Source organism: Myodes glareolus, chromosome 25 (genome assembly GCF_982192425.1).
Source record: "Myodes glareolus chromosome 25, mMyoGla1.1, whole genome shotgun sequence".
Lineage (NCBI taxonomy): Eukaryota > Metazoa > Chordata > Mammalia > Rodentia > Cricetidae > Myodes > Myodes glareolus.
Window position 1 is genome coordinate 21,311,619 of NC_142050.1, and position 27,915 is coordinate 21,339,533.

Here is a 27,915-nt window from a genome sequence, read left to right on the forward strand (position 1 = left end):
CACCAAATGCAAAGAAGCACTGATGGCTATGGGGAGTGAGAGAGACCAAAATGGGAGAAACCAGAGCCTTGAATGACCATGTGGGAGGAAAACACACAACTGTGAGAATACTGAAATGTTTCACTGGCTTGTTACAGTTGCCTAGCTATCTTATCTTAAATATTAAGACAATGGTTTGTTTCACAAAACTTTCACTATAAATGGGTACTTAAAGAACTGCGTTTCATAATAAGCTATATCAAATTCAACAGTGTTTAGTTTATACACAAGAAGGCACGTCTTATATTGGTCACCATAATAACCAAACTATTTCCGATATAAAAATTCTAAATACACACCTAAACTAAATTGTAGCTCTGTATAAAAAATTAACTACATTTACTATTTATTTCTTTTAACTTCTTTTATATATATTTTACTGCTTCCAGGGTATTTCTTTTTGCCACTAACACTTTAAATGTCTTGTCACTTAGCACGACACAAAAATGTTATGATGTCTTATCTTGAAGGCAACACAAAAAAGGCAAAATGCCTTGCAATTTTGCTAAAAATATAATTAAGAATACAAGATTTTTAAAGCTTAAAAACTGTCAAGTTTAATGCATGAGACAGAAACCAAATGTCATAAACATGCATTGCAGTAATATAGGACTCATAAGGATGTTTCTCTCAGGAGCTACTAACATGGTATTTCAGAACCTTTCTTTTTTATTCAGATATTTTTTTGAAAGACTCAGCCAAGCCATGTGCGTCTGTCTATCTCACTAATTAAACTCTGTGACTAGAACACACACACACACACACACACACACACACACACACCTGAATGAAAAAAAGCTAGAAGACAGAGGCGTTAGTTAAACAATTTCTGTCATTTCCCAGCATTTATTCATAGACATTTCTGTTTTATTTGGGAGTTTGAAAGTACATAAGATAGACAAAGAAGACACGGGTGAGAGATGAGAGGTATAAGTGGAAATAAAGAGTTGGAATTCAACACTTTAGCGGTAAGGCCTTGGCACAGGCTCACAATTCTAATGCTGACATTCTCACCATGGCCACAGGGTCTGTGTTTTTCCTTAAGTGCTGTGGGACAATGGTCATTTATCCTTTCACTTGCAGTATTTTTGATAAAATGCTGATTGGCCAGTAGCCAGGCAGGAAAGATAGGCAGGAAGTAGAGGTGGGGCAATGAGAACAGGAGAGTTCTGGGAAGAGGGAAGCTCAGTCTCCAGTCGTGACCCAGCTGCAGAGGAAGCAAGGTGTGACTGCCTCACTGAAAAAGGTACCAAGCCACGTGGTCAACACAGACAAGAATTATGGGCTAATATAAGAATTAGTTAAGAAGAAGAGCCTGAGATACTGGGCCAATCAGCTTATAATTGATGTAGACCTCTGTGTGTTTCTTTGGGACTGAATGACTACAGGACTGGGCAGTCCAGAAACCTCAGTCAACACTAAAGACGGTTGTTCAGCTGTTCCCTTGTTAGCCTCCACAAATAGTCGTGAAGATAATTTCAACCGGAGTGTAGATACTCATTGCTTCTTATGCCATGCTAAATCACCTTATATTCTCAAAGGTCAAGGAGAAGCCCAATATGGAACTCCACTACTTATGAGACAGAGTCTCCTGAATCCCAGGCTGGCCTCAAACTAATAATCACAACACTGAAGTTCTTCTCTTCCTTCCTCCACTCTCCAGTGCTTGGATCACAGGCATGCCCGCTGTAAGTCACACTGGAGATCTTTTACATGTTACACAATCACGCTATCAGGTGAGCTACAACCCAGGCATCATCAATTTTTAAGATTTAGGAAAAGTAGGACTTAATAATTGAAGTCTGAAGACAAGCACTTATAAGAAAATCAAGAGTGTGGGGCTGGAGTGTTGGTTCAGTGGTTAAGATCACTTATTACTCTTGAGAGGATATGAGTCTCCACATGGAGACTCACAACCAGCTGTAACCTCAGTTCCAGTGAATTACTCACCCTATTCTGCACTTTTTGGATGTCAAACAATAATGTACTGTACACAAATCCATGCAAGAAAATATACACATAAAAATAATAAAAAAGAAATCAAGATTGTGATATACCATATCACAATTACCAGAAATACTACTATTACCAGAAATAGTAATTAGTAATATTAGTGTCAAATGGACATTAAGTTGCCAAGTGTGATAGGCCCAAGAAGCATGTGGCCCGCTCAAGAAGTAGAGAGGCCACAGTCACTGGGAAGCTCAGTCTGAGAAAGATCAGGCACTGTCAGCAATGCCTGTGGGGAAACGTAATCTCTGAGGTATGGAGAAAGCCTTCATTTAAGTCTTAAGTCAGCAAGATCAGGTAAGTAGGATATGATTACTTTCACTAAAAGATGCTGTTACAAAGGCGGAATGTGAGGACATAGCCAATTAGCAATGTTGACTAGACAAGAGAAAGTTGGTCTCTACTGATAGAGCCAGAAAGAAGATTGGTATTGCACTAAGGTTTCTATGCTATGCACATTCGGTACATAAGAGGCAAACCAACGATGTTTCTAAGCAAGGGGATGAGAAAATCAGATTCTCATACTTTTGAATCATGAAAAATGCGCCATTTTCCAGCTCCCTGTAGCCTAGAGAGGAATCAGGTGCAGTCAAGGAGTCTCATATGCAACTATGGATAGAAGGGTGTTAAGAATGCATGTTACATGCAGACTTAGAAGTAACTAAACATGATATCAACAGATATAACAGAGGTCCTGTTAGCTTTTGCTTGATATTTTCCCCCTGTAACAGCTTTGTTTGAAAAAAGGGGAATCAGAGAAAAAGTCTGAGAGATCTTCTCTTCAGATAAGTGGGGTCCGTATCTGTAACAGTTTAGGTTCAGCATCAGGCGCTTTATACTTCAGTAAAGATTCATAGTCACTGTTGCTTGTAAACCTTTCAAGTACCTTGCTACGAGTTTAGGACCTGGAGACACACACACACACACACACACACACACACACACACACACACACAGTGGAAGAACTACCTGAATTTCCTTCAGTTCATAAATAACATTTCTCAGATACTAGTTATGAGCATATCTCTGCTCTATCAGGGCTCCTTACAATGTGGAGTAGAGGAAGCTGATGGTTTTTCTGAGAAAAATTAGTATCCTGCAGAGGTAACATTTTCAAGTCTTTAATGAACTCGAGGTTGCTTAGTCTAAATGATTTCTCCTTTGATTTAATATCATTGCTCCCCGACCTGCTCAGTTGAAACAAACAAATAAACAAACCAACCCCCAGCTCCCCGAACAAACAAACAACAGCTGCAACAGAAAATATTCGCTCACTCTGGCTAACAGAATGCTCATTTGTATCCTGAAAGATTAGCCCAAAGTCTCTGCCAACCTTATTCTTTAAGGGCTAAATCTAGTTTCTTTCATTTTAAAGGCTAGAAAGAATCGTGGAGGTTAGAATAAGGAACTGATCAAACTCCCAACTCCTTACCAGAGGTGTACTTTGAATAACAGGGAATTTCATAGTCCCCTCCACCGATACAGTTCATTTATTACCTTTTTACAAGAACAATCTGTTTCGGAAAGAACAAAAGAGAACTTTTAAACAGTGCTGGGACTGGAGGCGTGGTTCAATGGCAGAGAAGGCACAAGGCTCTGGTGCAGTGCCCAGTATAGGAAATCTGGAAAATAAGTCAAAAAGAAAAGTAGTATTGTTCTAATGATATACTCTTTCTTGCCATTAGCTTGTCAAATAATGGAATGAAGAGCTTTGTTATTTCCACAATAGGATATGAAGAATTGAGCAAGAAAAGTAAAATGAGGTGTGAAAGCCTATCCCTTCTTATTTTCTTATATCCGTGTACTAAATAATGTTCTGCAGTAGGATCAGGCATTTAGCAGGTGGGCAGCACAGGATCTACTGTGTGGTAGATGTAGCAACAGGTCTGTAGTATATAGGATGGTTAAGACAACATCCTTAAGACATGTTATTTTTTTCATTTTAACTGATATTATATTTGAGGTTGCAGTGTGATATTTTGATATGTTGAGGCTAATTATCAATCTCTTCACACTACTATTTTTGTTATTTGAAAAACTGAGAAATAATAAATGTGCATATTAGTGGACTTTCCAAGTCAAATACTAAATATCCTTAAAAAGAAAGAAGTGTTGGCATTTGTAACATAGGTGAGGGTAGAAGGTGCTGTGGGACAATGGTCTTGCACCCTGTAAAGATTTGTCACTTGTATTGGTTTAATAAATTGCTGATTGGCCAGTAGCCAAGCAGGAAGTATAGGTGGGGCTACCAGAACAGGAGAATTCTGGGAAGAGGAAAAGCTCAGTCTGCAGTTGTCACCCAGATACAGAGAACAATAGATGAGAATGCCTCACTTATAAAAGGTACTAAGCCATGTGGCTAAAACAGACAAGAATTATGGGTTTGTTATATGTAAGAGATAAGAGTTACTTAATAAGAAAGCCTGAGCTAGTAGGCCAACCAGTTTATAATTAATGGAGACCTCTGTGTGTTTCTTTGGGACTGAACAGCTGCAGGACCAGGTGGGACAGAAACATCTATCTATAGGAAAGTATTATACTAAGTGAAATCAGTGAGGAGGAGAAAGCCAAAAATTAGATGATCTCACTTATATGTGAATCTAAATCTGATTCATGGATATAGGCTAGAAAGGGTTTCATTAGAGGCTTGGGAGAAAGAGGAAGGGAGAGGGCAGGGTAGGGAACGGAAGAGGAGGGGAGGGAAGGGGAGAGTAGGGTAGGCAAAGGATGGAAAAGGGAGCACAGGAAAGGGAAGGAGAGGGGAAAACATCAGCTTTGTTAAAATGCCCACATCCTGCCCTCTAAACTGCTATGTTCCACAGAAAAAAAGAGAGTTAAAGTTTCCAAAATTAAGAATGAGATGGGGACATTGTATTTACCAAAGGGATTGTGTATATGCCAGTGTGTGTAATGTATTCATATATGTGCACATCTATTTTTAGGTACACTGTACATTTGTGTTCCTGTATGTAAAGGTCAGTTTATGGAGTCTTCCATAGTCATTCACCTTGATTTTCTTTTTCTGAACAGGGTTTTGCACCAAATCTGCATCTCAATGATGGAACTAGACTGGTTGAACAGCAGTCTAGGGACCTTCTAACCTACCACTGCAGTGCAGGGATTCTGTGCCTACTGCCCCACCCAGGGCTGGGTGTAAAAACTCAGGGCCTCATGTTTTGCAGAAAAAGCACCATACCAACCAAGCATTTCTGCAGTACTTCACAGGGAGTTTGACATGTGAAAGGGGAAAGATGGAGTGTAGTGTAGGAGTGTAGTGTAGGAGATGGGGCATGGTAGAGGCTTGGCCATCCACTGCTGGCTTTGGAAATGGGAGAAGGCCTTGAGCGGGAAGATACTGACAGCTTCCAGAAACTGGAGAAGTAGAGGGTTAACATTTCTCATCAAAAGAATGCAAGCCAGACTTGCCCAGGCAAGAGGCCCTGATTCCAGCCCACAGAAGTGCATTTTGGGCTTATGATCTTTGCGGCTGTGATAAACACCATGACCCAAACCAACCTGGGGAGGAAAGGATTTACATGGCTTACGCTTCCTCATCATACGCTGTCATTTAGTTCAAGTATGAGCAGATGTGGGGCCACAGAGGACAGGTGCTTCTCTCCATGGCTCCCTGGGCTTGCTTTCAACCCAGCACCACCTGCTCAGTGGTGACCTCCCCATTGGCTCAGTGGCCAAAGGGTTGGCCCCTCCCACATCAATCAGTAGTCAAGAAAATGACCTGCAGTCTTGCCTGCAGGACAATCCGGTGGAGGAAATTTCCCAGTTGACGTTTCCACTTCCCAGACGACTGGTTTGTATCAAGTTGATAAAACTAACCAATTCAACCTTCAAGCTTACTAGGTAAAGAATGCATGTTATTAAAAGACTACGTTTTTGATCATTTGTTACAGCAAAATAGGAAACTAACATAGACAATGAAAGCTGAGATTTCATTGGGAAAAGAAACCCTCACCAATTCAAAGATATTCTTGAATGTAAATTTCTACCACCTGCTTTATCTGACATATTATTTTACTTGTAGAAAGATTTAAGTACAGAATATGTGCATGTATGTGGGCCTGGGTGAGTTTATGGGATCACATGTGGGCAGGGGCATGCAGAGGCCAAGAAAGGGCAATGGATGCCTTGGAACTGGAGTTACAGGCAGTTGCAAACCAACACGAGGCTGCTGAGAGCTAAACCTAGGCCCTTTCCAAGAGCTGTGAGTGCTCTTAACTGCTGGCTTTATCTCCAGACCCATCTGTCACATTCTTAAAGAATTGTACCTGTATTGAATGTTCTGGATATAATGTTTTATCTCATATTTTAGCTATACTTGTAATTAAAGCAAAATTTAAACTTTTTCTTTAATAAATGTAAACATTAACAATAAGAAGTGGAAAGATCAAGGGGCATCACATTTACTTCTAACAAATTTCAAGTTCCATAACCCAAATGATTAAGGACCATTTCTTCAATTTAAAGCCTTTTAAAGATTCTGAAGGACATAATCAAGCTTGTCAGTTGCCTTGTTTCTCATGCCTCAATTAAGAATATTGGCCTTTTCCTTTTTCATACGTTATTTTTATTCCCTGAAAACTATTGATTTCATATTTCTCTTTGGAAGGAATATTATATCCCCTCATAGACACATCTGTGTCTTAAAAGCAATCTAGACAGGAGAGCATCCTGATTATTCTTGATCTATGCCACTCAGCCATAAATTATGAATGGCCATGACCTTTTCATTTACTTACTGATACAGTTCCCATCATGGACACCACACAAGCAGCTTTATTATGCTTTTTTTCTTAAAGCTTAGCCTGGTTACAACAATGTCTGTCATTTATAGGACCCGTTCAGAGTGCTGCAGAGTGCTTTATGAAATTTAAATTAATTTTCACATTACCCCAAAATGCCAGGCATCACCCTGTTATGTAAATAACTTGACACTGAAGTTAAATGAAGAGCTAAGAAAGGTTAGTTCAAGACAACAACACAGTCTTTCAACTTCACATCTCCTCCTCAGCCCGACACATTATCACTTTAATTATCTCACATTGTATGAATGTGCTTAGCTTTCTTCTCACCATTTGGATATCATCTATGATGAGAATTCTTAGAGTCAAGTTGATTCCTGTGTATCGGAAACATGATGCTACATGTAGCAACAGGTAGTGTCAAACATGGATAACACCACGAGTATCCTTAAACTCTAGAATGTGGGTCATATAATGCAGCAGAGTGTTCTGGGTTTGACTCACTCCTTCAGACATCATACGTCACTGTCAGTATTTGTATCAAAAACTATCCGTTACTGAAAGTGGTCAGAGAACATTTATTGTTCAGTCAAACTCCATGCAGGGGCTAAAAGAGTCACAGCTTACATATGCTAAAATGAGACTAATGGAAACCTTCCCAGTTCGTCATTTTAAAGAAGGGGTAAAAGAGTCAGAAATCATGTAAACGATGGGGAGGGAAGAGAGAGGACTTCGAGGTCAAGAAAACCGTAGGAATGCAGAGTGGCATGAGATAAGTCACTAAGATAGAGGGGAGAACGGGAACAAGGCCCAGGGAAGAAGCGAAGACCAGGGCACCCTTGAAGCTACTGTGGAAGACTGATTTGCAGACATTTTTAAAAACTTTATTCCTGACTCTTGAAATTTACATAGTAATGTGAACTAGCTGCAAATCAAAGGATACAGCTCTTACTAACACTCAAAGCATCAAGCAGGAGGCTCTACCCACCCAACTTCACGGAGGTAGAGATGTCAAAGAAAAATCACGTCTATTTTTGTAACATGAGGGCCGGCTTGTTGGGGTATCTGTTCCCGCCCAGTACCCCACAGCCGGAAAACCCCAAAGAAAATCACAGACGGGACTCCATAAGATTATAAACTGATTGGTCCATTAGGTCAGGCTACTTATTAGTTCTTATAACTTATGTTACCCCATTATCCTTATCTACATTAGCCACATGGCTCAGTACCTTTCTCAGCTGGGCAGCTTACATCTTTCCTCTCCGGTGGTCTGGGCAGAACTGTGGAGGGAGCTTCCTGCTTCCCAGAATACTCCCAGTCTCTTTGTTCCACCTCTACTTCCTGTCTGGCTTTCCTGCCTATACTGCCTGCCTGGCCAATCAGCGTTTTATTAAAATATGATTGACAGAATACAGACAATTCTCACCATATTTGAAGATACAATATTTTCATATAAACTTAACATTTACTGTGTGTCCCTGTGGTGAGATAATTTAGGGTTTATCATATAAGAAACCTTTAAAGTATATTATTATTATCATCTACAATCATTAAGATGAAATTGGGTTGCCAGATGTTATTCATCCTGCACAACTAAAAATCTGAGCCATTTGCCTTACATCTCTCCATTTGATACAAAAATCAAGCCACCATTCTGTTCTGTTATTCAAGTCTGACTGGGGATAAGATACTGTATTTGCCTTTCTTGCTTGGCATATTTCACTTAGTAAAATATTATCTAGAGCCACTCCTGTTGCTGAGGATGATAAGATTTCCTTCTCTCCAGGCTGAATAATACTTAGTAGATAAAAATCTGCAAACCACAGTAAGCAATCATTTCACATCTATTATAATTGCTTTTATACAAAGAAGGTCTGTGCCTTGCTCAACTATCATCAGAGAAATTTTTTCTTTCAGTGAACGGAAACTAACACAGAGGACTCTAACGACAATATATGGAGAGTGAGAGACCTTGGAACACTCACTTCTAAATAGGAGGTCTTCAAAAAACCCCTCACGGTAGGACTCAGAGAGCTCTGTGGAGGAGAAGGTGAAATGAATATAATTGACAGAGATGGTGGAGGATGCCAGGGAAACAGTGTTCTTCAGAAATGACAGAAATGATGCAATATAAATTCACAGAGATGTTGCCAACACACACAAGACCCGCACAGTTGAAGCCAGACAGCCCTAGCATTGAGAGGGGGAAGTAGACACGAGCTCCCTGCCCCTAGCCAAGAAATCTATCCATGAATGATACCCACTTGCAAAGGAAAATTTAGTTTTCTCCAATAGAGTCTCACTGGGTTTATATGACTTCACTGTTAGGTCCAAGTCATGCATTGTTCTTCAACAGATGCTCCAATGTACCACTAGTATCTCAGGCCTTTAAGCAAAAGTTATCCATTTGCTCATAGCTGTAACTTTGTATAAGAGAAACAAGACTGAATGTGGCAAACTACCAGAAGTATGTTCATTTTCAACATTTGTTGAATGTGCTGTGAGGCAGAAATTTCTAGAAACACATAATGCTACAATATGATCTTAGATGAATTACAATCCTCTAGACACCACTATGTCTTTTAATTTTGATATTTATCTGGAAAATGAAGTAACTTAAATAAAGGGCTATACTACCCCTTTAATTTCAAATTATACACACAAAACAGAAACTATTTGATAAAACAACTAGTCTTGCTTGTTAAGCAATACAAATCAATTTCATAATAAAAGAACTATACAGCCACAGATTTTCTTAGAAATGAGGTTGAACATAAAACTTGAGTTTCATTTCACTTCACTGGACCTATTTGAAGTAAATTAACCACAGGTTTCTATTATTTCACCCTTATATCACAAATTTTTAAGACAGCCACTGGCTTTGGTGACTAGGTTGGTCATTTTTTTTGTGCTCCTAAGAAATACAAAGAATTAACTTCAGTCTTACCCATATACATAATATGTAACTGTCTATTTACTTAGTATACTTTTTCTTCCTAAACATCCCGATTTTGTTCATACTAACAATGAAACCTTTAAAACTACAGTTTCCTAAGAGTGCTAAGGGTGTCTTGAACTCAAAGATACTAAAAGGATATGAAAAAAATCATTGTATAAACTTACTAGAAGACATAAGTTATATAGTCCAAATCTATACAATACATCTTTGAAATTTTAAACAAAACCCAAACAAGTGGAAGAATATACCATGTCTACCTTAGTTCCCATTAGTGTTGTCAGACTAGTCATTCCTCTATAATTGGTTCTCTTAGACAGAAATGTACGGTCTGATTCTAAAATTCATAAATTCAAATTACCTGAAATAACCATAGCACAGGCAAGAGAATGGAGGGGGATAGGAGGGCATATTTAAAACGGGAAGATGCTAATTATATGGTTTTGTCATTAATTAATTACAAAGCTAATGTCATCATAACAGCATGTTATTGATATCAATATAGAGAAACAGTAAAATAGAATAAAAAAATACAGAAAAAGATGCCCAGAAATGGATACAATTGATTTTTCAGTACAGGTATTAAGTAAATTCAACGGAGGATGCTTTTCCTCACATTTATGCAGAACATTGGTAATTTTTATGAAATGAACATGGCTCTTTACTAAATATTGTTTATGTGCCTCTTGACTACATACTAATTATGAATGAAGCAAAACCACAAAAGTTAATACTGAAAACAAAACTTTTAGAAGAAATTAAGAAATCTGACTTTGAGTTTGGCAAAATGCCTTTGATACAGCATTATGAACCTGAGTCATAAAGAAGAAAATTTAGACACTGGACTTAAGAAAAGGTAAAACTTCTTTCTAACACAGTATAAAAATAAGACACAAGCAAAAACTAGAAGAAAATATTTATGTTCTATAATCCATTAGTATATATAGGAACAATATATCAACTTTGCAGGCTCAAAATAAATAAACATGCAGCATAAACTTGGAATAAAAGTTAGAAAACTAGAAAAGGTCCAGTAGGTGTGTGTACATGTGTGGGAGGGGATAAAGGCCTTCAGAATGAATAGATAGCAGAACTAGGTGGTATGGAGCTGGAAGGGAAATTATTGGGAGAGGGATGGGAATACAGGGCAGAGGAACGGGTGGATAAAGAGCTAAAATGGAAGATGTATGAAAAAGTCATATAGAAATATCTTATATGCTCCCTTAAAACTAACAAAAAACTGCTTGAACAGAGGTTCCCTACATGGGGCCTGAGAGGGAAGAAAAGGGAGGATTAACACTTCACCAGAAACCATAGGTTATTGAACAATATTGAACACTGTCAAGCATGGGATACCTCCTAGAAGTTGTTGATCATGGAGGTTGAAGTGGCCCCTAAGCAATGCAGGCCATTGCTGCTGTTCTTGGTCGCCCAAATAGAGCTCCATCAGAAGACCCTGTTGCTGAAGACACCACAGGCTTTGGTCACAGAAGGTGGAGAGATAAAGCTGGAAGTTTCTCCCATGCTGGTGTGCTTTCTTAATGCTTGAAGATGGTATGTAAGTTACTGGCAGGAAAAAGTCAGTCTTATATAGTTGTGAACTCTGAAGTAAAATAATGACTGTCAAAATATAAGGTCTGTCAAGGTGTGCCCATTGGCACAATGGTGGGATGAATGTTATGGGAGCAACTGATTGCTTACTGATTGGATTGGAGGCCTACCACACAAGAAGGAACTCATAGTACATAGCAAGAACATGAGGGTTCGCTGTAGGGAACCTACTACTACTATTGCTTTGATAACTGGGTGTGGTGTCAAACTGACCTCTAAGTACTTATCTTCACAGCCAAAGGTTAGTGCGGTTCTTCACCTTGGTTGGAAAAGCATTATTTTTGTAGAGGATGGTATTTAATACAGAGATTCACAATGGCTCACACTGCAGAGAATAAGAGACTGAGGAGCTCTTGATGCTAAACAGGCCAATTATATCACCATCCCCAACCCAAGGCTCTCATAGAAGAGAGGACAGTAAACTATGTGAGAGCCATTTGGGGAACAGTACTGTGCAACAGTGTCTTCTAGAAATTATCTGACTGATGTACTCATGAACACTCTGTAAACTTCCTAAAAGCTGCACAAGACAGGTTCATCAACATTGTGCAGTGAAGGTGGGAAGGGGTCATGGGGCCCCAGGCCTCTCTTTGGTACTACTGACAGTTAATGGGTACTGGTAAAGGCATGGCACTTTTTTCAATATGTTGGCATAGATAACATTGTCCATGCTTCAGTAAATGTCTCTGCTTGTCGTCTCTACCACAGAGGTTAAGATTTGACTGATTCTCTTGAGAGATATTGCGAGAAAGATTGAAGAAGGAAGAGGTATTTTTTGTGTGTTATTTTTCATTTTCAGGAAAATTGTAGCACACTCGAAAATAACAAAAATGAAAGGTCTCCTGTGTACAGCGAGTGGAGTTAGACAGATATAACAGAATCTGCATTTCATTTTGCAGCAAATGATATAAATCCAATATCTAAGACAGCAGTCACCAAGCACTGGCTATTTCAATAAAATTGGATATTAAACTTTGCTTTCAAATTGGAGAAAATGCCTACGATTATGATTTCCCTAGCAGCTCTCTGCAGCTTCCTGAATTCATACACTGTGCTGGCCCTTTAAAAAATTCGTTTGTCTGAAGTAAGAAAAGGCCTGAAGTAATTTTTATCAATTTAACTGTGTGACTATTTATTAAAAATATTACAGTGATTAATTACACAATCAGCATTTAAAATCTATTCCTGGTCTTGTATGTTGAAAGGAGAAAGTCCACAATGACTCTGTATAACTAGATAATCGGGGAGGTATTTTAATCACTTTGTTCTAAGACTATGTACGGGACTTAAGCTAGCCATGCTACCTTTGGCTTAATGAGTTACTAAGTCTTTTAAATAATGAAGGAGGAACTAATTACAAATAATACAGGAAAAAAAAGGAAAACAGAACAGAACCCTGAAGAGCGTAGTAGTCTTTGTAATACAGTCCTCCAGTCAGTTGCTTGGCTGTGCCATAATGTACTTTCTCTCTCATCAAGACTAAAAACAAAGCTTACACAGCCTCGAATAACTCCCTAGAGAGTTTATTTTGATATTCAAGAAACGCAAACAAAAGAAACATTTGAAAAAAGAGACAGTATAAAAGCTAGCTTAAATTTGAGAAGTAAAGATGTTGTGAAGGTTTTGAAAGACAACAGTTTGCTTCCACAGAGTAACCAATTTATGAGGCTAATTTACCTTAAGACATAAAAGTATTTGAAATCAGCATTAGTAGATTCCACACTGTATTTCTATCGATAAAACAAGCACACTTAACAGCACTTTCATACACAGGATATGAGTACTTCTACTTTAAGAAATATTACAGTAGTGTGTAAATAATGGGGGGAATGAAATTTATAAAATAAAGGCTTAATTCCAAGAATATATTCAAAACCTGTATCCAAGAAATGTGTAAAATTTCAGTTTATTTTACAATGGTGAGATTTATTTTAAAACACATGTTCTAAATCTGCTGACAAAAAAGGAAAATAGACTGATCTGAATGCTTCCCCATCCTTCTGGGACAGAGGATACGCAGTGGTACGCAGTGTACAAATGACACCAAAGCTGGGAACTCAGCCCAACAGCTTGTGGTGACCTGTCCTACAATCCCAGCGCATGGTAGACTGAGGCAGGAAGAGCTCAAATTCAGGGCCAGCCTGGAATATGCAGCTACGTAGCTAAATGCTAATAAAAACAACATCAAAAAAGTTCTTGGTAATACTTCTAAAACTAAAATATTTGGTGAATTCTTCATTTTTTTCTGTACTTAAGCAAAGCACTTGGCAAATGAGTGGCATTTAGCCTTTATATATTATATAAGTGTGATACATACTATGAAAGGCTCAATGGAAGCTACATTGTTCAGAAATAGATGGGACTAGTTTGACTTTTTTAGACATTAATGTAAGGTAAGCCTCACTGTTTAGAAATTTCAGGGCAAATCCACTTTGTAATGAACTATATATTCAGTTGGCTAGTTATCAGCTAGAACACACATTCAGAATTGTTTCCTTAGAAAAATCCCAATCCTGCCTCCAGGTATCCCCTTCACACTCGGTAAAGAGTTGGACATCAGTTCAGATGACAAATGTCCATACTCCATTTCCACTTCCATAAATAGGCATTTGCATATGGCATCCACAAACAAATCCACACGCTGAGCCCCTCCAAGTAAGGGAACCTCCGACTGCTGAGTGCCCCCCTTAGTTTTGAGCCTTCATTTCCCCACTCACATGTATGAGAATGTTTTCCACTGTCCCTCTCAGTCACTAGGGCTCAACCCTGGCTGCAATTCAGAATCAGAAGTAGGCAAGCTTATTAACAATATCTGCACACCCGCATGGCCTGGGAGTACTTGAAAGGCTTTCCTGAGACCACCTCAGAGGTCTGGTCTTAGAAGTTACGTTCTTCTAAATATTCAAGGAGGTGTTTATTTTTTGTTGTGGCTGCTTTGTTTTATTTTTGTTTTGGGGTTTTTATCGGGGGCGTTTTCAAGAGTTGTTTTAGATCAGCAATTTTTTTTTTAGTTAAAATATATGTGTATGGGTGTTTTGCTTGCATGTATGTATGTATGCATGTATATATATATATATATATATATATATATGTATGTATGTATGTTTGTTTGTGCACCACATGCAGGCAGTGCCTGCAGAGGCTACAAGAGGGCATTGGATCTCCCAGAACTAGAGTTATGGACAGAATGAACTATGTGGGTGCTGGGACTTGAACCTGAGTCCCAAGGAACAGCCACCAATGTTCATAACTGCTGAGCCTTCGCTCGAACCCCAGATATCAATTTTTCTAAAACTAAAAACTTATTGTAATAGAATTTTCAAAATATATCTTACCAAAGAATAGCATTCAACAAATGAAACAGTTTAATTTTAGTTTAATATATTCGAGAATATAATTCATTCACAAATAGACAGACAGTACCTAATGTGATTCATACCATACATAGAAATAACAAAAAGACTAAAATGTGTATCACATATAATATGATTTCACCTTAAGTAATTTTTGATTCCTGATTTCTAAATCGTAAGATTTTAAGGCATCCTATACTTTGATTCATAAAACACAATCAAATATATTCACCCTCTCAGTCATAGCTACTTCATGTTTGGTATGAAGAACACACTATGCAGTCATAAATCCAAATTTTGATACTTACCACTCTTTGTCGACTTCTTAGGCTATTTTTATGTGTGTATCAGTATACTTTGTTCATAAGCACACAATCACCACCCTCCCACATTCCTCTTCTCCCTCTCACTAGTCTTTCTTTTCCTCCAAACACTCCTGCTTTGCTTTCATATCACGTGTGTATGTGTGATTTTGTATCTTACATGTGACAAAAATCTGCAGTATCTATCCCCCTTCATGACCCTTCTCCTGACAACCCTTTTCTTTCTAGAGACATTCTTCTTCTTCATAGTGTTTCTTGTGTTTCACATCATCCATCTATCCAACCATCCATCCATCCATCCATCCATCCATCCATCCATCCATCCATCTATCCATCCATCCATGTATCTAGCTATATGTGTTATATATAAAACAAATAAATCTAGATTCTTAATTTTCTTATTTAAAAAGAGAATGTTTCCACTACGCTCTGAGAGGATTAAATGGAATCGTGTTTGTAAAATAAGTAGCAATTATAGATATTAATTAAAATAAGAGAGTACTAGAACAAGAAAAGATGCATTTCTATTTTCGCTTCAGTCAGATTACAGATAAGGCATCAAAAGTCTGGAAACTGAAGATCTTTACATCCTAATGCTGTTTCAAAGCTATCAATGGGCTATGCACACCCTCCTCCAACTGCTGAAAGGAAACAATGAATTCAAATGATTCAGTTTTTCATAAAAGAACAATTGTATCACAGACTTGCTGACAATAATCTGTATAAGGATAGAACACACATTTTCTCAAAGGTTTTCACCTTTCAGTTACTTGTGAACATAGTCGTCAAGTGCAAAACTACTGGGACAGACACCAAAACAAAAGAGATAAATATGACATAGAACACTGTCTTTACTTTCCACCACCACTGCTAGTCTCCTTAGTGACACTAGAACTCAGAAACCAAATTCATATGCAGGATTAGTTTCTAGTTAAGAAATGTATTTATATATACTCAAAAGGATGAGTTTATGGGATCCCTACACTATTCATTTACATTCTCAGTTTCTTCCTGGGAAAAACACCAAACAGGTTCATAAATAACATATCAAAAGCCCTTACCAACAAATACTGAATAATATTATTATAGGTCTTCCCGTAACTAATGTTTGTGTTACAGAATAATTTAATAATGTCATGAGTTGCTAAGTTAGTACAGAAAAGTTTTGGATACACCTGAGCCAGTTTTCTAAAAAGCTAAGAGTTTGTATTACTATGGGATATTTATCAAAAGCAAGATGTTTAAAACAGTCCATTACTACAACTAAACAACAGATGCTACTGGATATCAGCTGTTTTTCAATTAGTATCATTTCTACTTTAAGAGCTAATCAAACACACTTAAATTGCATTTACTGTTCATGAATCTTTATTCTTCTCTAACCTTTTATGAGCATTTTTTAAAGATTTATTTATTTATTATGTATACAATGTTCTGTCTGTATGCTTGCTGGCCAGAAGAGGGCACCAGATCTCATTACAGATGTCTGTGAACCACCATATGGTTGCTGGGAATTGAACTCAGGACCTCTGGAAGAGCAGTCAGTGCTCTTAACCTCTGAGCCATCGCTCCAGCCCGAGCATTGTTTTTTATAACCTTGAGAATCCTGAAGAGTCCTGGACAGTCTTTCTGTGCACTGTCCCCAGTGTGGCACTGCCTGACAACTTTCTCATGTGCAGGTTGGGCTTAAGTTGGGGTTTGAGGAAAGAATGGCACGGATATTGAACACGGCCTTCATGTTCACTGTGTGAGTGGGATTCAGGAGAAGTACTGATACCACAGTGGCCAGACTTCTGGGCACGTGAGAGTTCTGTTGTTTTTCTTGTCTTAGCGACTTAGAGTCTTTTCTCATAAATATTTTAAGTGAATTATTTTTTTTACATTTTAAATACAATTAATTTTATTTACCACAATTTCTATTCCACATGGGGATCCTTTTGATACAATGGGTTGATGTGGTATATGTGTATCTGTCTGTCTGTCTGTCTGTCTGTCTGTCTCTCTCTGTGTGTGTGTGCGTGTATACAGGGACGAATGTATATGCATTAAACTACATTCTGCATAATGCAGAATTTTATCAAATATATAATTCATTAATCCAGCCCTTCGCACCATACAGAACTGCTCCATCACTCTAAAAGTGTCCTAGGTACCCCTGATAGCAACCACTTTCCAATTAGTCTCTAGCAAACACTTTGGCTTTCATTCTTTTAGATTTCTGTCTTATTTTTCTAGAGTCAGTAGACCATATACTTCCTCATCCTTTGGGATATAATCTTTATGAATTAATGTTTGCATGAATTAATAACTTGCTTTGTCTTTTAGCACAAAATAATATAGATGCATAGATGTGCTACAAGTTATCAATCCACCTTTTTACTGACTTGTGAGAATGTAAAATACATAAGCCTTGTGTACGTGTCTATAAGTGGAAGTCATATGATATGTTTATGTTTAATACATAAGAGACAACAAGATCTTCGAACATAGCTTCTCAATTTTGCATTACCTCCATAAGTTTCTGCTCTAGATTTTTACCAGCAATTGCTATGGTCACCTTTTCTATATTTTAGCAATTATAGTAGATGTACAGTGGTATCTTGTGATATAAATCTATTCTCCATCATTGTTTTTTGTTTTTGAAGTTAAATATTATACACATATAAGTAAATTTTATGTATAAAAACAAGCTTTTCTTAGCTGGCCATGGTGGCACATATTTTTATTCCCAGCATTTAAGAGGCAGGCAGATCTCTCAGAACTTGAGTTCCAGAACAGCTAGGGCTACACAGAAAAACTCCGTCTCCAAAAAAAAAAAAAAAAAAAAAAACCAGACCAAATCAAATCAAACCAAACAACAACAACAAGAGAACAAGCTTTTTCCTAGATAGATTGTTAATAATGTACACAACAAATCTCACATCATATAAGTTAAGGTCTTTGTCTGAAAAGAGTTTTCTTTTTTTTTTCTCAAAGTTTATTAAAATACAAAAGTCTCCATTTCTGCCCCTCCTCCCAACACCGCCCCACCTCCCCCACTCCCTCTCCTCCTCCCTCTCCATCCCCAATAGCAGTCAGGGTCTCCCACCTTGTGGGTAGTTCAAGCTCCTCCCCCCTCCCTCCAGGTCCAGGAAGGTGAGTATCCAAACAAACTGGATCCCAAAAATCCAGTATATGCAGAGGAAACAAGTCCCAGTGTCATTGTCAATGGCTTTTCAGAAAGACTCCGGGCCAGCCACATTCAGAGAATCCGACCTCAATCAGAGAATCTGGCTGGATTATGTGCTCGCTCAGTCCCAGACAGCTGGCCTTGGTGAACTCTCATTAGATCAGTCCCCTTGTATCAGTGGGTGATCGCACCCCTCGCGGTCCTGATTTCCTTGAAAAGAGTTTTCTAAACCTAGATCAGTGTATAGATGCTATCAGCATTGTCCTACAATACAATGATTACCTTCCATTGGCATCTCATGTGTGCTCAGAACATGACACATCTGAAGGCCTCAAGTCTAAAACAGGAATGAGGTGTAGATATTTGAACAGAAAGCAAGCAAGCCAGATGTGAAGGCAGATAGACAACAGCAAGAGGGTTATCACGTACAGAAGAAGAATCCGGAACCAGAGGACAGCTCACCGAGCACGGTTTCTTTAGATTGGGTGTGTGTGCAAGTCACCAAGAAAGACAGCCAAAGTGCACTGCAGTCACCACTTCCCAGGTTGTGAATCTAAAGCAGGACCTGACAACCAGCATTTTAAACTAATATCCAGGGCCTGCTGATATGGTTCCTCCCAGGCCACTGGGAAGCTTTATTAGGCTAACTAAGATGAAGAGTTGGTTTCTTCCTCCAAAATAGGTGGGATATTAGGATGAGGGAAGAAGAAACAGACCGAGCTCTAGCTCACTGACTGACAACGCCTATACGGAATACTTCTTTATGATAGTGTGAGTCATTTATTCTCTTGGTAGGCAGTTTCAGCCTGCAAATCTGAAGCTCCAAGGAAGGAAAGTAACTCTGGCAGTCAGAGACTCACAAATAATATCTGAAGTCTTCAAATCTACTTAGATCATTAGTAAAGACCAGAGGTTTTCCAACATGGACGCATGACTTGAAAAGGGCCTCTTGGGTCATCTAGCAATGTCTTGAGACATTTCTGATTATTTTATTCTGGAATTTATTGACTAGGGGACAGCTAGGACATTAAATATCACAAAATGAACAGGGCAGCACCCAATACTAAGTATTTTGCTTAAAATACTAGAATACTAAAGTTGAGTAACTGAGAAAAATTATCTTGTCTTTGAAGGGTGTGAAAGTGCGATCTCACATTTAAAACCATATAGGAAAATATATTACATATGTGTTCAACTTAAAAATTGACAAAATATGTTATTTAATTATCTAAAAATGAATTAAAGTACCCAGTGAATGACTTACAAAGTTAGGTTTCAAAAAACTGCTGCTTAATACTGAAAAGCAGTTACAGTAAGGAGATACGGTAAATGAATATAACTGCAGTTGAAGTGAACAACTCTGATTCATAAATCCCTAAGATCAGATTACTCTCTGCGGATCACCTGGTACATTATGCGACAGGCACCTTTACTCTATGATTGCATGAAGAAAACGTTCACCTTAGCTGTCCAAAGAATGGAAAGAAGAAGCAATCTGGAACTGCAAAAATTCCAAGTGTGAGTGAGGTAGAAGAGGAATTAATAAAACATGACACTGAGAGGGAAAATCCCCAAACAGAGACGGCTGCTGCTGTTTGTCTATATCTATAGCTGCAAAAGTCATTCATAGTACCCCCCCCCCCCCAAATAAGTAAGAGTTCTAAAGGCTTATGTTCTTGAAAATACCTATGATGGCTGTTTTCAGATCTGGGTTCATACAGCAGAAAACAGTGCCATGCCTCAGAACATAGCCTCCTCATCAGACTGCAAATCACCTTCCATACTGGACTACGGTAAGCACTAGACTACTTAGCCCTTTAACGCCCCGTGGAGAACACAGGGGTTATAAATCTGTATTCCGAATAGAAGGCAGTGAGTGTAGGAAAATACACTGATGCCGTGTTAAAAGCAATGTGAGGAAGACCACATCCGTGGGAAAGCAGCAGAGAGGAAAGAGAAATGCCCTATAGGAACGCCCTATAGAGGGATTCTAATTTGGTTAAGTGCTCCATATATAAACAGCAGGTAGCCTTGTTTGTTAAAAACGGTCCTTCAACCCTTGAACAGAATCATTAATGAGACTGACATTTCATCAGGAGGGACAAGGGGACTGCTGTAGACGATATTCAGCGGCCAGAGATGGAGTTGGTGACTCTGAGCTCATGAGTACCTCTTAGGCATCCAAAACTGATCACAATATTTTCTAACGTATACACAGTCATGATTAGTAGATTATAGCTGTAACATGGATTTATGGGAAATTATAAATAAGTAGTCTGATATACTTTCAATTTGTTAAATTATTTTGTGTGTGCCTGGGTATGTGTATGCATGTGTGTGCATGAGGACAAACACATGCAATGGTGAGCCTTTGGATGTTCTAGAACCAATCATGCTTTGTGTGGAGATTCACCATAGGGGTTACAGGGATTGAACTCAGGCCATGAGGCTTGGTTTAGGTACTTTCACCTACCGAGTCATCTTGCTGGTCAGATTTTAAATACTTTATCAACACAAATTTTACCGGAGAAACACTTGTCTTTGTTCCTGTGAATCATGCTAATGCCATGATACCCTGGACAAGCAGGAACGAGAAAAACTCACCCTTCCCAGTTCCTTGTCTTCCAGGGCCAAGACCCCTGTGCTTTCTGTGAAGAGTTTCACTTTGACCACAGGCCGAGGATGGGTAGTGCTGAAATCGCCTTGAGTTCCCCATCTGCAATAAAGGAAGAAAAAAATGTCTTTAATATGCAGCATTAATTCCCCCTCCTAGATAGACATGTCTCTATAAAAGGCACATTAAGCAATGGAGACCCTTTTATGACTCAATGAGATTTTCATCTTTGTTTTTGTTTCTGACAGATGGCACCATCCAAAGGAAAGTAACAGCAAGCTTTATAGCTTGTAATAGCCATTCAGCTGCTCAAAAATTAGCACACGGATCTACAAAATATGGGATGCTGTATGAATTTAGGTTAAGAAAAGGCACTATGGAAGTTTCTAGTGAAATCTATTATTTTATCAATTATAATGAACAACACAACACCATTCTTATGAATGGGAAAATGACTATGGATGTCTATGTGGGAAATGGCTTTACAGAAAGCTGTTTGTACATACCATGGAGCTTTACTACCCTCACCTTTGGGAAGTCTTCACTAAATACTGCCTATCTTTATTGTTTGAAAAGTGAGGACAATTATTTTAGACTATTTCTTTACATGACTTTTTATAGCATCTTTCAAAAAGAATGAAATATGTTTCATAAAAATTTGAACAGTCTGCAGCTAATTTCCCAATACATTCTCTAAAGGATGGAAATAAGTCTGTTGACATCTGGCTTTTCAAATCATCATAACAAAATAACATGTTTTCTTGGCTTATCTTTTAATTAATGTCATCTTATCTTTATCACGCACCAATTCATCTGAGCTTATTGACAAACTCAACTGGCACACAGCTGATATTAAAAAAATCATATCAGATTTCTTGAAATTCTGAGAGATACCAGGTATGGAGGCTTGGCACAGCATGAACAAAACACCATTGAACAAAATGCCGCAAAAGAGAGAAAAAATTAAGGGCTTAACAAAATACAGATTCTGGTTAAAAATAAAACACCAAACCTTGCCAATTTTCTTGTAATGTGTCAAAAACAACAAATTTGTCATTTTTATGAAGCTTAATATGTTTATCTTATAACTCTCATTCAGAAACTTAGTTAACTCTTAAAAACAATCATGATAAAAATTGAATAAATGTTATGTGTTTGCCTTCTATCATAGCATTGAAAATACTGCAAAAATGCGTCCAACAATAAAGGCTATGACGATGACTGAAGAAATCAGCATTTATATGAAAGCTGTTCTATTGAGACTAAAGTCACAGGCCAGAGAGAAGGGTTCAATTAGAGTGGAAAATTTGCCTGCACTTTATTTCAGACTTCTATATAAAGGACATCAAGTTCTTATTTTATTTGTATTTTTTTTGTCATTTCACTGAATTAAGTTGGTCTCTGGTAGAACAAAGGCAAAAAAGAATAAAATAAAGTTAGAATAGAAATGGATTCTCACTGTATTGTGTGGAAGTCCAAGTCTTGAGTTTACCTGGAAAGTCTGGTTGGAAAATCTGGATTCTTATAACATATCTTCCTCAATTCTTTATCAGATACAATTTCAAGGCTATCCTTGGATAATTTTGCATATGCAGGCATGCACACACACACACACACACACACACACACACACACACACACACAGGTATATGTTGATCTTATCCCAATACCATGGTTACCTTTCAAACATTAAAACTACAGATATAACACTAGGCTAGTAACGGTGATGAGGGAGAGGATCTTTGGGGAGTCAGAAAAATGCCCATAAATTCAATATATTTCAGAATAAGCAATGATTCATATAAATACAAAGTGATACAACATATAAAAAGAAATTATTAATAAAGATCATAGAACCTCATACGAGTGATCTCAATCTGGTCTGATAACTAAGTTAGAGTCTGGTAGGCAATAAACATTATATTATAGGTCCCTGTAGTAATGTAAAAGAATAACCCACACAAGTGACTTCTGAGTAAAGGAAAGGGAATATTAAAGACCATTTAAGTGAAATGAGAAATGCAAAAATAATGTGCTTTCAGGTTGGGAGGAGCTGAGAAGCAAGAATACCATGAGTTCTAATGATAACAGACCAGAAGACTGACGTTTTAATTCCATTGAAAATGTAGTTTTAAGGTCAATGATATGGCTCAGGCAGTTAAAATGTTGCTACCTGAGCCTGAGGACCCAAGTTTAAGCCTTGAAACCGACATAAAGGTGTAAAGAGAGAACCAATTTCGGAAAGCTGTCCTCTGAGCTCAATATATGTGCCATGGCAAGCATTATCCTCTCTCACATGAAATAAAATAAAAAATAAGATTTACTAACAATGTGCAATCGTAAAGAGGTGAGCAAATAGTTTGGTAGAATTCTATAGTACTTAATGCTAGCAACTCATTATGTAAACAAATGATACCATATTAATAACTTCTTCCATGAAAAATAAGAACAGGGTCCTCGAGATATAGCTCCATAGCTAAAGACATGGTTTGCCTTTCCAGAGGACTCAGGTTTGATTCCCAGCACCCACATTCAGGGTCACAGCTATGCATAATTACAGTTTCAGAGGATCTTAGGCTTTCTTCGGTCTCTGTAGGTACCAGGGACTCCTGTAGTGCACAGATACACATGCAAGCAAGACAGTCATAAACATAAAATGCAATATAAAAATTAAAAATAAAAGTTAAGAATATATGTGCAATAAGAATATACTTATGATTTTAGAATAATGAATGAATTAAAAATCCCATGTCCCCCACATCCCCTTGAAAAAGGATTAGGAAAAGCCAAGAAGATAGTAAGTCTATCTTCAGTTTTCACTGATTAATTTCCCTATTTCTTACTTAACTGACACTTTCCAACAGTTTCAGCAATTAATATCAAGCTTTCTACTACTTTTTCAGTATTAAGTGATACAAGAATACGTTGCACTTGAAATCAGGTTGCTTGACTCAAAATACACTGCCCCTCTGTATTGTATGGCTACCTTACTTATTTACTTGAGTGTCAATCTTCAAATGAATTAAACATGAACAAAGCACCTTTACAAAGACAGCAGGACTTCACGACTATGAAAACACAGTTTAGTTCACACGCCAACTGAAATAACTAACTTTAATTATGCATTGGCTAGTGAAGTATACTGGAATGTCTATCTGGAGCCAAGATACATATTGCCACGTTTTCATTTAGTATTTATTCAATCAAATAACGCTACATATTAAATCTACTATACCATCCCATATAACAGCAAAGACTTGAGCACACTTTCATTGTTATTACTTCTACTATTATAAAGAGGTTATGTAAAATATGGGTATATTATGGAATAATTTGTTACCAACTAATGATAGCTTTGCAGATGATATAAAAACCTGGAAAATATGAAAAATTTAAGAAATAGGTTGTAAAGGCAAATGTGTATCTCTTAATTCATGCAAAATAGCACAAAGTACCGATATGTAGCAACTAATACTGCAATGCCAACAACCAAAGTTCCTATCCTCTTGGCACTTAGAGGCTAGTAGACAACACATGATAAACAGCTTGTTGACTATCTATTAGAACATCTATTCCTCACCATCCCTGTCCTTTGCTCTTAAGATCTGGCAATTTCCCGTGACCTCCAAATTGCTGCAGAACTAATTTACACCTGGAATCTGAAAGGTCCTCAAATACCACTAACCTCTGCGTTTGAAGTATGTTCAAAAATCATGAGCAGTAAAATGGTTGCATCGGAGTCATTCAAATTTCTTAATTAGAATTCTCATGTTATAAATATATAACAAATGCTTGATTAAAAAACTATCAATCAAATGGTCTTCTATATATTTATGTTGATAATTTTAAACTAGTGCTGCTCCCATCATTGGTCAGAGAAGCTTCCTCTAGCAATGAAAAGTAGTTAATGCAGAGACTCATAACTGCTCAAAGTGCTAAGAGTGACTATTGAAAGCCCTAAACAGGACTTCTATATCACTCCCTCCAAGCTCAATGCATGTCACTTAAAAAAAAAAAAAGAGTGGGCATCTTGTAAGGGCTGGGAGATGCAGAGGAGTGCCTTTCAATGCTATTTCTCAGATATGGCATGAATAATATCAGAAACACGCTACAGCAGTGGCAACAGACAAAAGAATAAAAAACAAAGTGTGGATGAGCTGGGAAGAAAAAGGCAGAATGTCTGCAGGAGTAGATGAAGAGAGAATAATGGGAATAGATATGTTCACAGTGCATTGTGCATGTCGGAAATTGTCAAAAATAAAAATGAATTTACAATGTTTAAAAAGAGAAAGGGAGGAGGAAAAACACAGTATTTAAATGTATGTGCAACGAACACCCCAGGTCTACTAGCAGCACTACAGAATCTCATGAAATCATTCCACACACTGTTTTCTATGTACTTCCTGTTTATGCCTTTTAAAACAACTAGTCTGAAAATACTAGACTACCAGTCCTGTCATTTTGATTAAGAACTTTATCATTTGGATGGCCTTCCTTTATTAGAGATTCTATAAACATGGCTCTGTATTTCTTTTGGAGGTTTTAAAATTTCAAGGTGTCTGTAATTTAACTGTGATATCAAAAAGAAGTTGAAATTTTATTGTTCAGTCTCATTTGGTTAAAAGGTTAAATGTATTTATAGGCTGGAGGAATGACTCATGGGTTGAGGGGACTTGTTTCTCTAGCAGAGAACCCAGTGTGGGTATACTGGTTTAAAGAAGAATGGTCTTTATAGATGCATACATTTGAATAGTTGGGCCCCAATTAGTGAAACTGTTTGGGAAGGATTAGGAGGTCTGCCCATGTTAGAGGAAGCATATCACAAGAAGTGGATTTGAGGTTTCAAAAGGCTTATGCCATTTTCAATTTCTCTTCTCTCTCTGTCTTTATGACAAATTTCAAAAATATTCCTGTATTCATGACTTCACTAATACAAATAAAAAGCATTAACACTTTACCTGAATAAATGTAATAACCTCTAAAAATTGGAATTAAGTTTACTATGAGAATTCTCTTTCTGAAAATTATGAGTAGGAATTGAACACTAAATCACATCGTGTTTATAAATAAGGATAAACATAATGCTTTCATAAAATGTTAAAAATAACTATTTTATAACATGTCATCTGTTGTACTTTGGATATGAAATCTTCCCAAAATGTTTACTTTGGAAGGCTTGGTCTCCAGTTGGTGGCTTCACTGAGAAGTGGCTAGGTCATAAGGGTGAGAACTTCTTTGACTTGGTCTATTTTCAGTCCACACTGAATGGGATATTAAGAGATAGGACCTGGAGGGCACTGGGGATGTTCATGACAACTCAGACTCTTCTCTGCTTCCCAGATGCCAAGAATTGGACAGCTCAACTCCACTGTGCCATCACTGCTGTGATCCTCTGCCCCTCCAGCATACCCACACAGCAATGGAGCCAGCAGACCATGGACTATCACTTCTAAAATCATAATCTGAATTTAAAAACTGTCTAGTGCAGGACCCTTGATTAACACAAGTAACTAAGGCAGTTTTATGAAAATCTGTAAGAAAATGGGCACTTATAGAAGGGAAGTTTTATTTAAGTTAAAAATTAAACATTTTTTCTTTTAATTTTTTTATTGTTTTTATTGAGTTATTTTTTTCTCTGCTCCCTTCCTTCCTCTCCCCTCCCTTATACCCTCTCCCATGGTCCATATGCTTCCAATTTACTCAGGATATCTTATTTTTCTATTTCCCATGTAGATTAGATAGATGTATGTCTCTCTTAGGGTTCTCATTGTTGTCTCAGTTCTCTGGGATTGTGATTTGTAGGATGATTTTTCTTTGCTTTATGTCTAAAAACCACTTATGAATGAGTATATATAATATTTATCTTTCTGGGTCTGAGTTACCTCACTCAATATATTTATCTTTCTGGGTCTGAGTTACCTCACTCAATATAATGTTTACAAAATTCATTCATTTCCCCACAAATTTCAAGATGCAATTATTTTTTTTCTGTTGTGTGGTACTCCATTGTGTAAATGTACTACATTTTCCTTATCTAGTCTTCAGTCTAGGGGCAATTAGGTTGTTTCCAGGTTTTGGATATGACAAGCAATGCTTTTATGAACATATCTGAGTCCATGTCCTCATGGTATGATTGAGCATCCTTTGGGCATATACCCAAAAGTGGTATTGCTGGGTTTTGAGGTAGGTTGTTTCCTAATTTTCTGAGAAATCACCATACTGATATCCAAAGCAGCTGTACCAGCTTGCACTCCCAATGCAATGGCAGCAATGGAGGAATGTTCCCTTTACTCCATATCCTCTCCAGCATAAGTTGTCATCAGTATTTTGGATCTTAACCATTCTTACAAGTGTAAGATGGAATCTCAGAGTTGTTTTAATTTGCATTTCTCTGGTGGCTAAGTATGTTGATCATTTCCTTTCAGCCATTTTAGATTCCTTTGTTGAGAGTTCTCTGCTTAGGTCTATACTCCATTTAAATTGTATTATTTGTTCTTTTGATCACCAATTTTTTGATTTCTTTGTATATTTTGGAGATCATTTCTCTGTCCGATGTGGGGTTGGTTAAGATCTTTTCCCATTCTCTAGGCTGCCATTTTGTCTTGTTGACTGTGCCCTTTGCTTTACAGAAACTTCTCAGTTTCAGGAGGTCTCCCATTTACACTAACTGTTTCTCTCAGTTTCTGTGCTACTGGGGTTATATTTAGGAAGTGGTCTCCTGTGCCAATGCACTCAAGTGTACTTCCCACTTTCTCTTCTATGAGGTTCATTGTGGTTGGTTTTATGTTGAGGTCTTTGATCCATTTGGACTTGAGTTTTGTGCATGGTAATGATATGCATCTATTTGCATTCTTTTACATGCTGATTCCAGTTATGTCAGAACCATTTTTTTGAATATGATTTCTTTTTTCCATCTTATATTTTTTGCTTCTTTGTCAAAAATCAGTTGTTCATAGGTGTATAGATCGATATCTGGGTTTTTGATTCGGTTCCAATGGTCCTCCTGTCTGTTTTTATGCCAATACCAGACTGTTTTCAGTTTTGTAGCTGTGTAGTAGAGTTTGAAGTCAGGGACTGTGATGC

General features: G+C 37.6%; 1 protein-coding gene across 9 annotated transcripts in view; it reads right to left on the minus strand.

Moving 5' to 3' along the window:
• Cadps2 (calcium dependent secretion activator 2) overlaps positions 1 to 27,915 on the minus strand; it is a 535,973-nt gene that overhangs the window by 231,155 nt on the left and 276,903 nt on the right. For all 9 annotated transcript variants that reach the window (XM_085683581.2, XM_048450971.3, XM_048450976.3 and 6 more), the window contains exon 7: positions 20,823 to 20,934. In XM_085683581.2, the coding sequence (XP_085539707.2) occupies positions 20,823 to 20,934 (112 nt within the window). The remainder of the gene's footprint in view (positions 1 to 20,822; positions 20,935 to 27,915) is intronic.